The sequence below is a fragment of the Sturnira hondurensis genome, unplaced genomic scaffold, assembly GCF_014824575.4.
Source record: "Sturnira hondurensis isolate 20B ecotype Veracruz unplaced genomic scaffold, ASM1482457v3 Scaffold0024152, whole genome shotgun sequence".
NCBI lineage: Eukaryota > Metazoa > Chordata > Mammalia > Chiroptera > Phyllostomidae > Sturnira > Sturnira hondurensis.
Genome location: NW_028096783.1, coordinates 9602988 through 9619078, shown reverse-complemented (window position 1 = coordinate 9619078; position 16091 = coordinate 9602988). Strand labels below are relative to the sequence as shown.

At 39.9% G+C, this 16091-nt stretch overlaps 1 protein-coding gene across 1 annotated transcript; it reads left to right on the top strand.

Annotated features, from left to right (window-relative positions):
• The first annotated feature begins 2 nt into the window (after nucleotides 1-2).
• On the top strand, nucleotides 3-12690 carry SPA17 (sperm autoantigenic protein 17). Its single transcript, XM_037038271.1, has 5 exons — nucleotides 3-104; nucleotides 1141-1321; nucleotides 7359-7429; nucleotides 9192-9260; nucleotides 12107-12690. Exons 2-5 carry the CDS (start codon nucleotides 1168-1170, stop codon nucleotides 12248-12250), a joined length of 438 nt encoding a protein of 145 aa, XP_036894166.1. The 5' UTR covers nucleotides 3-104; nucleotides 1141-1167; the 3' UTR covers nucleotides 12251-12690.
• Nucleotides 12691-16091: the final 3401 nt, after the last annotated feature.

Here is a 16091-nt window from a genome sequence, read left to right as displayed (position 1 = left end):
AGTTGCAGACCTTCTCGGCCGCCGTAGTTGATTGTACAAACGGTTCCTCAGCAACGAGAAAAAACAACTAGAACCATCGGCACCAGCTCTGGGAGAAGCAAGAGGTGAGGCTGTTGACCCCACTTCCCGTCCGAAACGAGATCTCCTTTTCCCTTCGCCTCTCGTAATTTTCCGAGGGTCCCCGATACATTCAGGGAATCCGCGGGCAGACGGGGGGCCCTGGAAGCCGGCTGGCTGTGAAGCCCCCGTTCCTCGACATGCCGCCCCCTCCCACGGCCCTCAGCTCCTCAGATCCGCTCGAAAGCTCACGAGTCCTTTTCACACCCCGAAATGGGTGTAATACCTCATCTCCTGTGCCCTCGAACAAGGAAAAAAAATAACACCGACAGATTAGGCCTCATGAAACCGTCTAGTCCGGTTGTTCGGTGTTGACCCACAATAGGCCGGGTCCAGACAATGTTTTGCTCACCCCGCCGCGCACCTGGCAGCTCCCCTTCATCTAGCCGTAGTGTGCCGGGGCGGGAAGGCAAGACAAAACTGGAGAAATAAGAATCCCAAGACTTTGGAGGCTGGGGCTGCAAAATTAAGACTGCCCCTCGCCCATCCTACCGCCCCTGCCGCCCCTTCCAAAATATATGGGTGTTACAAGGCATTATAAGTCATGCTATAAAAGTGTGAAACTTAAAAAATTCGAGTAATTTCTAGAACCAGGACCAGTTCTGACTTATGCTTTTTAAAAATTTGAGACCCTAAACTGGATCTTCTCAGCAATTTATGGTGAAGTTTTGACAATCACTCTATCTAAATCCCTGTGAGATAGCAAACAAACAAAAAAAACCTCACCTTTTAAATACAGAAAGACATCGAGATAGAAAAAAAAATTAATGTTTAGTGAAAAATCTGTGATTTTTATAATTAAAAGAATGACCCAACCTATTCAATAGGCCTGTATTTGTCACAGTCTAATTAGTAATGGAGAATTCAAGAGTCTTCGGAACAAATGGGTGGGCTGGGATTGCGTTTGGGAAAAGTATGTTAAGTCCAGAAAATTTGGTTCTCAGAAATACTGTGTTGCCGTAGATGTGATCGTGTGAGTAAAGTCGGGCACATTTAAGACAACACTCTTTAATAAATTTCCAGGTACAGTGGGCAGTTCCTTCCAAGGAGATGTCGATCCCATTCTCCAACACCCACTACCGAATTCCACAAGGATTTGGGAATCTCCTGGAAGGGCTGACGCGTGAGATTCTGAGGGAGCAACCGGACGATATACCATCTTTCGCAGCAGCATATTTTGAGAATCTTCTAGAGAAAAGAGAGAGTAAGCTTTTAAAAAAATAGGCACTTCAGTCCATAAGAGACTGAGCACTCGGTTATGGTGAAACTTAAGTTTAAGACCATCCCTGTTCCACCGACACAGCCTCCATGGAGCAGGCGGCATCGCGTGACAGTTCTTGGCAATGGAAACAGTGGGGGCCTTTTGGGCAGGGTATCTTAGATCTCCTTACTTGAGGTCAGCGACGGTGGCCAGTTCATTCCCCAAACCTTGTCGGGAGGCCTTCCTCACGGACCCGCGGGGCGGAAGGGGACCTCAGAGATCCCCAGCGCTGCTGTTTTCCAGGGCTGCTCCCGGCCGCGGAATGGTTGACTGCCTGTTCTCCACGGGAGGGGAGTTTGTCGTTTTCTTTACGTTTGCTCTTTTTATTTGAAAGTATTGTAAGTGTTGTAAAAATAACTCAAAACTCCTTAGATTGAATGAGTTGTTGTTATTCACTGAGGGATAGGAAACTGGTCTACATGTAGTACAGGCACAGAGTGCCTGCTTTGAAAGTGAACTTTTCAGCCTGGGAAGGCGATGTTTATTCTGCTTCTGTACCTGCAAGGCCCCATCCTGCCCAGAGACTAAGATTTGGGCCCACGGTGGCTCTGGTTGAGAGCTAAAGCAGTCTCTTCACTTCCAAAAGTAAGGTTTTCATATTTCCAGCCTTGAAGGTTCAGGGCTATCCAGACCCGACCTAATGGTTAAAATGGGAATTATCCCAGCTACAAATTTCTATTTAAAAACTTATAACTAGCCCTGGCTGGTGTGGCTCAGTGGATTGAGCACGGGCCTATGAAGCAAAGGATTGCGGTTCAATTCCTGGTCAGGACACATGCCTGGGTTGCAGGCCGGTTGCAGGCCAGGTCCCCAGTAGGGGACACAGGAGAGGCAACTGCACATTGATGTTTCTCTCCCACTCTTTCTCCTTCCTAATCCCTCTCTCTAAAAATAAAATATTTTTTAAAAAAACATAACTAGAGCAACCAGTTCAACATAAGCTTTTGTCATTACTTTTATAGGGGAGGTTGTGAAAATCTCAGTGTATTCTATTTATTTATTTACTTTTATTGAATTTATTGGAGTGACCTTGGTTCACAGAACCATACAGATTTCAAGTGTACAACTCAATAAAACATGATCTGCACCAAGCAAGGCCTCTTTCTGTCCCCAGTCCCCCTCACCTACCTCCCCACCCCTTTATCATTACTTTTGGTTACAGTGTTCTAACCAAGGGGCAAAGGTGCCTAGAAGTAGCCACAAGTAAATAAACCTTCCATTTTAAATCAATTTGGAGGGAGAAAACCTCCTGCAAAGCCTGGATTGAAGCAAATTCCATAGGGACGGTAGAGCTCTCTGTCCCCTTGTCTTCCTTGCTCTGCCCTGGCAGCGCTCAAGGTCTCTGCCAATTTCCTGAATGTTGCCGATCTTCTCCCTATCCAGTCACTGGGAGTATTGGTTACAGAATCTAAAACTTAAGTGCCACTAAAAAGCTACTAAGAGAAATCCTTTAGGGTAAGAGGTGAGTTGTAACGAACATTAATTTAATTTTGTTATTTTAACTTTATTTTACAAATTCATGAGTGAAATCTTTAGTGATTTGCTTAATTTTAGACCTCAGAAACATCTCATTACAAAAACACTTGAGTCATTGTTACTGGCTCCTGACAATTAAAGCAATCGGTGACCCACAGTGATAGTGTCGGAATACTGGCTCTCTAACTAATACGAAGTGGGTGAAACTATCTGAAAAGATTGTAAGCATCATACCCATTTTCACTCCTGTAAACCAAAGGTGAGTTATTCAACTGCTACAAGTGTTTGTTAGAATTTAGTCTCTCCAAAAGGGAAGCATAAAGTCCTCTGGGCCAGTCTCTCACGCAAGGCAAGACTCTCCTTACCAGGTAATCTCTCCTTACCTTACTAGGTAATCACTAGTCCTAATTCTGACCTTTATGACAGGAAACAGGTTGGTAAGTGAAATAAGTGTTATCTCAAAATCATTGGGAAAAGGTGGGCTTTTTATGAAAGATAAAGATGGAAAAAGATAAAGTTTTATCTATTTCTTAAATGGTTCACCGGGACAAGTTCCAAATTGATCAAAGATTTAAATTTTTTTTTAAAAAAATGAACCCATACAGATATTGGCAGAAAATATGGATAAATTTCTCTGTAACATAAAAGGAAAGATGGCTAGCTAAGTTGCTATAGTATCTTTAAAAATCCAAAAGCAATCAGGGGACAGATGGATAAAATTGACAATATTACATGACAAAAGTTTCTGTAAGGGAAATAAAACTATACATGACAAACAGAAAAGAAAAAGGTGTGCAATTAATATCAGCTGGTCAATTAACCTAATAAATAAAGAGCTTGTAAAAACAGTAAAGAAAGAAATGAACAATGCTATAAAAAATAGACAAGTGATATGAGCCAACAATTCCCACACAAATAAGTGCAAATGGCCCTCGACCTATTAAAACACATTCAAACTAACCCATAATAATAGACACCTATATCAAAGCTACACTGAGGCCCCACCACCACTGCCAACCCCACTCATCAGATTGGCAAAAAGCCAAAAGCTTGCCGATTTATTCCAGGCAGGGCTAGAGGGAAGTAATTACTTGTATATATTGCTGGAGGAAGTATAAAATGATACAACCCCAGGGAGGGAAAATGGCAGCATCTACCATAATTATATACATATTTAACCTTTGACCCAGAAATTCCACTACTTCACTTTTCACTGCACTGTTATGTGAGGCAGCAACCCAAATATCCAAAATAGGGATTTATTGACTAAAGCAGAGTGATCCACACAATGGAGTATTATACAGTGTTTAAAAAACAGGAGGGAGGGAGATCTCTATGTAATGCTATAGAGTGACCTTCCAGATAAATTAAGTGAAAACAGGTGTAAGCATACATTAGGGTTAGTGTGCTACTCATTGCCTAATGAAGGGGTGTTGCTATGAATACATAATGTTCATTTATATCCTGAATTCAAAATCATAAATATTAACAGTTATAAAATAGGATAAAATTTTTAAATTGTTAAACAATTTCTAAAATTTAGAAGCAAAGTGCAAAAGACAAACCTATTGAATGGGTAGCATAACCACAGCCTGGAATTATTTCCAGTGACTTTATGACAAAGTAATCTGATGGTACATCCCTGATGGATATAGCCTAAAAGCAAAGTGAAAAAGATCTTACATTATTTTTAGCAATTACTGTTAACATTGTAGTATAGTTATTCTTTAATTATTGCTTATAAATTGTAGGACATAGCAAATAAGTATCCTACCGTAATTAGGAATAAGATGTTTAGTGTGAGAGGAATTACTTACACATATAAAAATAGTTAATAAAATCATGTAATTCTCAACTTGAATTAAAGAAAATATCAGTTTGACCTCATGACATGTTTTCTGTTAAAAAATAAGTGTTTTCTAGCTCCATACATTTTTTAATTTATTGATTTTAGAGAAAGAAACATTGATTTGTTCTACTTACTTGTGCATTCACTAATTACTGCTTTTTTAAAAATAACTTTTTATGATTATTATTGATTTTTTTAGAGAGAGGTAGAGGAAAAGAAAAACAGGTTTGTTGTTCCACTTACTAATGCACTCATTCATTGATTCTTACATGTGCCCTGACTGGGTATCAAACTGCAACCTTGGCATGTTGGGACAACACTCTAACCCACTGAACTACCTGGCCAGGGCTCTATACGTTTTCAGGCCTCAAAACAAAGGCCAACACAGTACCAGTGAGCACCAGGCTTCTTGGAGAACTAGGTAATTCCTTGAACTGGATAAGAAATACAAAGATGAGCCCTGGCTAGTATAGCTCAGTGGCTTGAGCGCGGGCCTGTGAACCACACAATTGCAGTTCGATTCCCAGTCAGAGCACATACCTGGGTTGCAGGCCAGTTCCCATCAGGGGACTTATGACAGGCAACCATACATTGATATTTCTCTCCTTCTCTCCTTCCCTTCCTCTCTAAAGATAAATAAATAAAATCCTTAAAAGAAAAAAGAAATACAAAGATGAGCCTGAATATCTTGCCATACCAGAAAATAAGGAAACCATCAAAGATTACTCGGGTTGTTTCCAAAGGACTCGGAGCATCTGAGCACCCTAATAAGCCCCTACTGGCCAATTTTTGACAGGCATCAATTAGAATAAGATATACAATGGGTCAGAATTCATCCAATTTGTTAAATATTCATGAGCTCACAATGATTAAAAAGAAGCAGCTCCTTGAGAGAATCCTAAGGAACAAATGATTATTCTGAAAGCTGGTAAATAAAGAAAACTTTAATCTGCCCTTTCTTTTTTTCAAGATTTTATTTATCTTTTGATAAATAGTGCTCCAGAGATGAAGTAATGATAAAATTTGAACACTACCACTATGCAACACCTAAAGAAATTATCTAAGCAATCCTCGTCATCAATGGGCCCATAGAAAATGTAGAGAGCCCTGGCTGGTGTAGCTCAGTGGATTGAGCACAAGCCTTCAAACCAGAGGATCATGGTTCGATTCCCACTCAGGGCTCATGCCTGGGTTGCAGGCCAGTTCCCAGCAGGGGACGCACGAGAGGCAACCATACATTGATATTTCTCTCCCTCTTTCCTTCCCTTCCCCTCTAAAGATAAATAAATAAAATTTTTTAAAAAAGAAAATGTAGAGAGACAACTCTACAGGTATTATATATATATAATAGATAATATATATAATACATATATATTAATAATATACAATACATATAATATATATTAATAATATGTGATACATATATTATATATTATTATCTAATGCATATAATATGTATTATATATTAATATATTATTATAATATATAATACATATATAATATATACTACATCATAATATATATATAGGTATTATATATCTCCTGACGAATTACACTGCGCTACTTGTATTTTTGCCAAAAACAGTCAAACTTAAATCACTGGAGATCTAACTAGCAGTGTACAGGAAATTCAGAAACAGGAATTTGTTAAAAATCACCATGGGAATGGAATAAAAAATATCTAAACTGTGGAAAACTCCAAAGAAAAATGACCAAATTTTATCAACGAATACATTGCAAGGAAAAAAGATGGGATGGGAGATAGGGAACTTTCAGTGAAAAGAAATTTAAAGGCATAATACAAGTCTGTGTGTTCCCATTGTTTGGGTCCTGATTTGAACAAACCAACAATATGAACAAGTAAATAAATACTGAAAAATATTATTAGACAGTGAGGGAAATTTGGGTAGTTGACATTAAGGAATTATTGTTAATATTTTTAGGTATGATCATGGCATTGCATCTTTATATCTTAGAGATGCTTACTGAAATAAATATTGGTAGATAAAGTAATATGATGCCTAGGGTTGGCTTGAAAATAATCAGAAGAGAGCAGAAAAGTGAGTGAACTTTCAGATAAAGTAAGATAAATTATAAGTTTATAATTGTTGAATCTGAGTTATGTGTACATATTATTCTCTACTTTCTAAGTTTGAAATTCTTCATAATTAGAAGTTAAAGAAAAATTTTGTTTAAATATAAATACTTTTCTCTATGTCAACTACCTATATAATATGCCTCAATTTTAAAAAACATTCCCATCCTTCACTTTTCCAAACTTTCTTACTATTTAACATTTATTTTTATACATTTTCCTGTGTTTACTAATTTATGCTTATAAGTTTCTATACTTATATTTAAGTATTGGCATTTATTCTCTCTCCCCATTTTGTTATAAACTTTATGAAGGCAGCACTTAGCCATTTTTTACTGCCTTTCTAAATATACCCAACGGCTCATCCGATGTTTAATTCATCAGCATCTATTTCATGATCGCTGGTTAGAGCTGCAGCGAGCACTAGGCTGTGTTCGACAGCAGTGAGATTTTCAGCTAGCAGTAACAAACCTGGACTTTGAAAAACACTTGTTTTGTGTTATTCTAGACTTGCTTCAATGAACTCAAAATAAGTCTAAAATTATTATTTTATTACTTAGAAACCAACTTCGATCCAGCAGAATGGGGGGCTAAGGTAGACGACCTCTTCTACAACAACCATGCATTCAAGGTAGGGTCCTCTGAAACTAATGGGTCTGGTTACTTCTTCTCACTGTCTCTAGAGATTATTGGGATCTCCCCAGAATCATGAAAATTCTGAGAGGCACCGTAAACACCTTATTAAACCTTCTTAATTGTAATGTTCTTTCCGATGAGAAATTCTTTTCTAAAGTATATCTGAATCACGTATAAATTCATAGTTTAAATTTTAGATGATGAACAGGAAGAATGTAATGGACAGTCATAGAATAATTATTCTTCAAATTTTATTGGGCAGTATAGTGCTTAGTGGTAGCAGATAAATATTTGTGGAATTAATGAGTGATATTTCATAAAATAAAACACTTCATTTAGTTATTTTGTTATAGTGGACATTTTGCAGAAGACTGGGTAGAATTAAAGATGGTAATGGTAGATAGAGTTTTCTTTACAAAGCTAATCTGTTCAGAGACTGAACCTGTCTTCTGTCTAGTAGCATTCTTTGAACCAGTCTTTCTCAGCTAAGGTTCCTCAAAATATTAGTAGTTAAGCCCTAAGCGGAAGGCACCCATTGCATGTAAGGAATCACTGTCTCTCCTTTGCATCTAGAATGCTTCTGGTTATGTATTGTCCTTCGGAGAATTGAGAAAATAGTCCAAGTATTCTGTTTTGTGGTCCAGATCAGGAATATTGGTTGAGAAATGCCAGCATAATTGGCATCAACTAGGAGTTTGATGGAAATTCAGTCTCAGGCCCTCCCCCAGGTCTACAGATCAGAAGTCAAGTTTTAACAAGATCCCCAAAGTAAAATGTTAGGTACACTTAAAGCCTGAGAAAGCACTACACTAGACAACTGTGATAAAACAGCCACAAAGCACCTGCAGGTATGTGAATTAAAAGGAATTAACAAAGTTCAGCTTTTGATAGTGTTCCACAGTAGATTTGGGGAATTTCCTGGGGAAATATCTGTCACGTATTCTGAGTTCAAAAGTGAATTTCCACCCATTTGTGCCTGCCAGATAAGAGGAGGAGAGAATCTGTTTATATTCATTTAACTGGATTCTTTGTGTTCACGCTTTACTGAAATCAAAGGAAAAATGTTGAAAATTTTAAAGTATTTGTGTGATATCAGCTGTTTCTTTCTTCTCTTTTGAATTCTAGACTTGGTTTGAATAGCTTGTATGTCCTTTATGTTTTGTGGGTTAAGGAAGCCCTTCCCATAAGTTGTGAATTAGCCACGTCTCTATTTCCGAGGAAGATTTCAATAACACGTCAACACAGGCAGGGCCAGTTTCCCTTTTTCTATTTGAATCACTCCCCACAAGAAAATTTACTTTTTTGACTTCGTTTTTAATCTAGAAACTTCATTTAAAAGTCACCTTGATTTCACACTATAAAACACAATGACATTTATTTCATTTCTGCTTTAGAAAATATTGGCACCTCTTCTTTACACTTTGTTCAGGACTCATTACAGCATCTTACCAACCTTTAGTATAAGATAATGACTCGTTTTTAATGTAAAATAATGTTTCATACATTTGAAAAGCAAAAAAAGTGATTATTTTGTTTACCAGGTCTTTCATTTTTGATATTTGTTTAAGCACATACCTTTAAGAGTGTTCATTTATTTCTTCTTTTTTCACCCATTTTCCTTTATAAAAAAATCAGTATTTTTTTAATTTCTACTTCTTCTCAATATTTTAAAGTAATATTGAATCACCTTCAAGCAGTCTGATCCAAGACTTTACTATTTGGAAACGTTGCCTCTTTGGTCCCTCCCTTCTCTCCAGGAGCAAGAGCCACCTGAGAAAGAAAAGTTGCAGACATCTGTGACAGAGGAGACACCAGTCACAGTCGTGGTAAGTTATGTTTTCCACATACTGTTGGATTCCTAGAAAGAAGTCACTCATCTAAAATTGTACCCTAAATGCAAATCTAGTTTGTTATCCATGTTGTTAAAATTATTATTTTGCTTTCTAGATAACTAGCATCAGTGAGAAACTAACTGGTGGGTTATTTTTGGCCATGCCATTTATAAAGGAAAACTCATTTCCCCTCAAAAATAAAATCTTATTTTCCAAGATTGTCAACAGATGGATAAATCTCAAGAGGAAGAAAGGCAGCCCTGGCTAGTGTAGCTCAGTGGATTGAGCACGGGCTGTGAACCAAAGAGTCGCGGTTCAATTCCCAGTCGGGGCACATGCCTGGGTTGCAGGCCAAGTCCCCAGTGGAGGCCATATGAGAGGCAACCACACATTAATGTTTCTCTTCCTCTCTTTCTCCTTCCCTTCCCCTCTCTCTAAAAATAAAAAAAGAAATAAAATTGTTTTTAAAAAAGAAAATTTTTCTTATTAAAAAAAAAAGGGGAAGAAAGGCAGAACTCACCAGCCCCATTCTCCATCCTCCAGATTTGTTTCCCAGTTTGGGAGCTTTTCACTGCTTGAGGCTGTTACCACCACACAGTGACAAAGGTTCAGAGACAACAAAAGCAAACTCATGGGGAATGACACACAACCAAATGAAATGGCTTCACACACAGTGTCGTACTCACCGTATATGCATTGCCCTCTGCAAAAATGACCTCCTGCCTGACAGCCTGCATCTAAGTAGTAAAACCTGGGTAGATACCTGCACGGGTTCTATATTCTGTGTGCGAGAGCCAGCTTGCAGCTTTCAGGAGAGGGTTGAGTACATCTCTACACAACCCCGTGCTCAGTAAGGGCACTGTGGGAGCTTGAAATCAGCCAAAGAAGAAATATCGAGACCATGAAAATACTATAAATCAGGACTGTTTTCTGGAGAGCCAGTTTTTAAAGCATTTGCCAGCATATCACTACCCATATTTTTCATAGTCCAGACTCAAGAGGACCAAGCCTAGTGAGAAAGAAGAACTTAACTTTCCACAATACCGAAGGCCAAACTTTTGAGTTCCTTTTCATGTCCCAGGCAGTCACCCAATAATCAACACCTAAAATGGACATCCCCCTCAGGGACCACCTTACTTCCTACCCAGTGGGGCATAACTTTTCCCTGGAAACTTTATAAATTATTCCCGAATCGTATCAGTACAACTCAGTCAGCCAGACAAAAGAGACAGTGGGAGGCCAGGGAAGAGGGAGTATTGTTCCCTTTCAACTTCAACAGCTGCCCTTACACAGGTTTTCACGTGCGCGTGAGTTGAGATCTCGTTGATTTCCAACCTCAGAACAATTTATTTGCTCATATCAGAGCATCATCTTGGAGGATTTTATAACATTCTGTTTACATTTAAAAGTTGAAGAGCTAGCTTTGCCTCATTAATGTAGTGGGGGGGGGGGGGGGTAACAACCCAGAGTTGTGTCAATAGGAGGCAGAGTAAATAAATCAAAGCCCAACAATACAATGTAATGTGATGGTGTCATGAAAAAAGAATGGGCAGAGCTATGTCCTAAATAATAACATAGATGACGAGAACCAAGATATATCGTTACATGGAAAAAGTAGTAACAGAACTCATTCTTAAAAGAAAAAGGCATACCCATATGACTACTCTCTCTCTTCAGAGGTGTTGGAAAATTATATACACTCAGCCATAATAATAGTCACCTCTTAGGAGCAGGATTGGGGAAGGGGGAGGGAAACTTCCATTACCAGTGATACTTAAGTTTTTAAATGTATATGTATCACTTTTATAATTTAAAATATTAAAAGCTACATACTTATTGAATTTTACACTTACTATGTATTTCACCCTCTGTAAATCATACCTAAATTTTTTTTAAAAGGAAGCTAGACATGAAACTTAAACCAATCATGTTAAAACTAACATTATTGTCCCTGGCTGGTGTGGGTTAGTGGATTGAGTGCTGGCCTGTGAACCAAAGGGTCGCTGGTTCGATTCCCAGTCAGGGCACATGCCTGGGTTGTGGACCAGGTCAGGTCCCCAGTAGGGGGCACACAAGAGGCCACCACACATAGATGTTTCTCACCCTCTCTTTCTCCCTTCTTTCTACTCTGCCTAAAATAAATAAATAAAATCTTCTAAAAAAACCCTGACAATATTGGACTAAGTAGGCTTCTCTCTGGCACTCCACTTTAAATGTGTGCTTTCAGTTAGCTCGTTACTGAGAAATTAAGAAGTTAACACTTTGATTCAGTTTATGTAATCATGATTATTTTGAAACAGCACATTTGTTATCTTCTCAACATTTTTACCATGCTTCAAGGATTCTTTCTTATTCCCTCCCCCCAAAAGTGCTATTGCTCAGGAAACTGTTAAATACAAGCTATTTTGTTTTGTAATTTTTATTTACTAACTTGAGAAAGAAACATCGACCTGTTGTTTCACCCAGCCATGCGTTCACTGGTTGATTCTCTTCTGTGCCCTGATTGGGGATCAAACCTGCAACTTTGGCATATCGGGATGACATTCTAACCAAGTGAGCTACCTGGCCAGGGCTGAAACAGGAGTTACTTTGGAGGGAAAAAGTTGGCAATGTTGATTTATTGCAGAGACATATTAAAAATGACAAAACAAAATGCCTACCATTTGGGCAATTACCATGGGTGTGTAGACAACATGACAACTGTGTAAAATTTCCTCGGGAAACAACAAAACTCAATTGTTACATCAAGCACTAAATTTATTAAATGTATGCATTATTTTTATGGCATCAAAATACTGTATGGAATGTTTACCAAGTCTCTTTTGCTCCTTTCCGGGAAGGAACTTTCTGAAGAAGATAAGGAAAAAGAGGAGAACGCTGCTGTCAAAATCCAAGCAGTTTTCCGGGGACACTTAGCCAGAGAGGAGGTGAAGAAAATGAAAGATGGTGAAGTTCAAGAAGAGAAAACACAGGAAGACAACTGAGGAGACTGGTTTTGCCCCCAAAAAAGCATGAAAAGAGAATTCAAAGCCATCAAACTTGTTGTGATTGTCTTTTTTTTTCCTTAGTAAGGGAGTCAATGTAGTGAAGTAACATTTGTTGCTGTTGTGAAAATCTGTCGTGAGCATTTGTTTAATAAACATGCCATTGAACACATGCTTCTTGAAGATGCCTCTGAGATCATCAGTCTATTTATACTTCTCCCGAGCTATGTATAGAGACCCTTGGATGAGAGGGGTAGACCGGGAGCACCTTGGGTTCTCAGATCTCAGAGGGCATGCGGCCTAACCGTTAGCTAATGGCCACATTCTATCACAAACCTGTAAAGTGGTCTTTTAGCTCCCATTTCACTCATAGTGAGAGAGATCTCCACTGCCTTTCGAGAGTAGCCCATTTCATTTTAGAGTAACTTGAATTATTAGATGAGCTGAGTCAAAAATCTGTCTCCTTGTAAGTTTTCATTTGTCATGTCTGCATTCAGTCACTTAATGAAAAATGTATCATGCAGAATTCATGTGCTGGGGCATAGTAATGAATATCTGTTCTTATATTTATGCAACTGACAGTTTTTATTATCTTGCTCTCCAGAATGACACAGAATAAGACTAATATATTTGAAAAAATGAAAGCTTTGATAACATCATACACAAGTATATTCTTCTCCAGCTAAAGCTTCTTGTGTTTCTTTAATGTATCAATGGTCATACCTTCATCACGAACTCACAGACTTCTTTCAGTAAGCCATTCAAGTCCTATTGCCTAATTTTCAGAAAGTTCAGTCTCTCCTTTTGAGGCTTCCCTACCCTTGAATGTTCAAAAAACTGCAGGGTTTTTGTCTTACACCAAAAGCTGCAGTTCCCATCCCAAAAGAAAATGGAGAGAAAGTAGATTCTTACCATTTAATGCTGATGCCTTCTCCCACAGTGAGGCAGCCCAGTGGTCATATCCTGGCTGGTTCCACCTCCTGTCTGCAGCACATTGGACGCCCCAGGCTTTGGTCCTAGCATCACACCTCTCTTAGCTGGGAGCCACACAGCCATTTCCCCAAAGCTCAATAACACATCTGCGTGGCTTGGTCTTGAGGAGCTTCCACAAGCAGCCATGGGGTATGCATAACAAGTGGTCTGTGGCAAACACTCGGATCTGTGTCTTCAGCTCAGGTTTTGTCTTTCTGCAAAGCAGTGTTATTTCAGGTGCCCCATGCCCCTCCTGGGCATTGAGCCCTTGTCAGACTCCACAGCAGTTTACCCAAGGGGCTGCCACTGAAATACAGGTGACTTCTGCCAATGCTTTCAAGACAGTGGCATTCACTCTCTAATCACTCACCGCTGGACAGCCATCCCCTTTCTGAGGTCGTGTTGGCAGGAGAGCTGCTTGCCAGCTAAACACAAATCTCAGATATCCATTGGACTCCTTCCTCCCATCCATAACCCCATTTTTCCAGTTCTGAAAAGAAAAAAAAATCAACTCTTCCAGCATTTCCACTGCTCATTTGCAGTTGCATTCACAGTGCCAGCCTCCAACCCCACTTCTCAAAGGCATCCTGCTTGGGGGTTATCAACAGAACCCAGAATTAATGCAGAGACTTAGCTTCTCAGCCCTGAAAAGCAGACCAGAAGGAAAAAGACGTTTCCCCCCTAGTGAGGCTACAGCGTGGCAGGGCGGGGGCAGGGATGGGGAGAGGGGAAGGAACCAGTTAACTTTTACAATAATTTTGTTACACATGTAAAGTGATTAACTCTGTGCTTTCCAGTACACATGTGTGCGCGTGCACACATCTAATGACCTAGTGGCAGTAATGAAGTTTTTGGTGAGGGAGGAGAAGGAAGAGGAGAAGGTAGGGAGGAATGAATGGGGTATTATAACAACACAGGAATATGACTTTATTAGCACTTACCGCTTTTCATCTTCTCTCTCTGGCTGCTCCTTCTCAATCTCTGCTGGTAACTCTTCAAGTCCCCAAACACTAAATGCTAAAGTGACTCCAGTTCCAGTCCTTGGACCCCTTTTCAAGCAATCAAATTTAACTTGATGAGCTCATCCAATCTCGTGGCTTTAAAAGCCATCTACACGCGGATAACACCTAGATGTGTCCTTGTCGCAGTGGGCCTTTCTCCACTCCAGCGCCAAACTTGTGTGTTCAGCTGCCTACTCAACCTGACTGCTTGGATGTCCGTAGGCAACTCAAAGTTTACAAGTCCAATAACACATTACTGCTTCTGATAACAGCTCCTGATATTACCCCTCAAATCTTAAATTCCCTCATTTTCCCATCTCAGAAAACGACTGTTCTATTCTGTTTGCTCAAGCCAAAAACGAAGAACTCATCCTCAAGTCCTCTTTCTCTCACACCTCATTTACAATTTATCAGCAAAGCCTGTGTGCTCTTATCAACAGAATCTGACCACTTCTATTTTTACTACCCTGGTCCTAGTTCCCATCGCCTCTCTTGTGAATTATTGCAGTCACCTCTACATCTGTCAGTCAGCCATTGCCATCCCAAAGTCAGTCATTTCTTTTTCTCATGGGTCTGTGGATCAGAAGCACTTTACCTGGAGCTAGGCGGGACTCCAGGCTCCAGGCTCAGGTCTGCTCTAAGCTGAGGGTTTGTGGGTCGGCTGGGGAAGGTGTGCTTCCAGCCGTGAGCCCAAGGGTGAATTGTGGCGCCTCTCGTGCGCATATCCTACTCAGAGCCAGTCAGTGCTGAAAGTGCTGCCCAAGGCATGCTCTTCTCATGGTGGCCACAGGAGCACAAGCAGGGAACGCTGTGATGAAGGAATATTTCAAGCTTTTGCTCATAACACTTCCAGCGACATCTCATTCACCAAAAGAAGTCATCTGACCAAGCCCGAAGTCAAGAGGTAAGGAAATACACTGCTCGCTGTGCGATCACAGCAAAGACCTCATGTATGCACGATGCTTCTACAGGGGGGTGGAAATTTGTGAAGAACCAATAATTCAGCTGACCACAGTCTGCTCTCTTGGTTATAATCATTCACATCCTTTTCACGGGCAAAATACATTCACGCCTATCCCGAGACCCCTAAAAGGTCCATCAAATCCTAGAAATTCAGGATCTACCTTAGGTCCAGGTGTGGCTGTTCTTGATGTACAGACCTACAAATCGGAAGAGCAAGCATTTTCTCTAACACCCAACACACAACAAATGATGGACAGGAACAATCCATCCAAAACAATAACTCTTTCATTTCGAAAGGGGAATGAATAATAGAAGCAAATACCAGTTACTGGATCATACAATCATTAAATCCCACTGAGCAAAGATTGTCAAGTTTTTCTCTGTGGGGAGGGGAGATGGTGTTCCATGATCAGGCATCGGTTCTCCTCCCTATGAATAACTCTCCAGTCTACTCTCCAGAGCTCTTGGTTCTACAGTCTAGAAAATTACCTTTTCCTTCATCTTCCTTAGTCATTTGGAAAGGGCATTGGCTAATATGCCCTTCCTGGTGGATCAGTGAGTTTCTCACCCTGATTCCTGCCCATAGGAAATTGAGAGCCCAAAGTTCTCTTTACATCTTGCACACCTTCAGTCTCTTTCCATTGTTAGTAATGCTTTTGCCCATAGACTTTTAAAAAGCTTGTGTTTTCTCTGCGTTTGACTCCAGTCAGCTCCATGTGCCAAAAGCTGTACCTACAATGTCTTTCTAGATATGTCTCCCTCTCTCTACATTTAATTCTATTAAGAGTGACAAATTAGCCCTGGCTGGCGTAGCTCAGTGGCTCAGTGGATTGAGCGCGGGCCTGCGAACCAGACGATCGCGGTTCGATTCCCAGTCAGGGCACATGCCTGGGTTGCAGGCCAGT

Coding starts and splice junctions, on each gene's coding strand:
- SPA17 (XM_037038271.1), top strand. CDS start 1,168: ATGTCGATCCCATTCTCCAACACCCACTACCGAATTCCACAAGGATTT. Junction 1,322..7,358: donor TCTTCTAGAGAAAAGAGAGA/GTAAGCTTTTAA, acceptor TTTATTACTTAG/AAACCAACTTCGATCCAGCA. Junction 7,430..9,191: donor ACAACAACCATGCATTCAAG/GTAGGGTCCTCT, acceptor CCTTCTCTCCAG/GAGCAAGAGCCACCTGAGAA.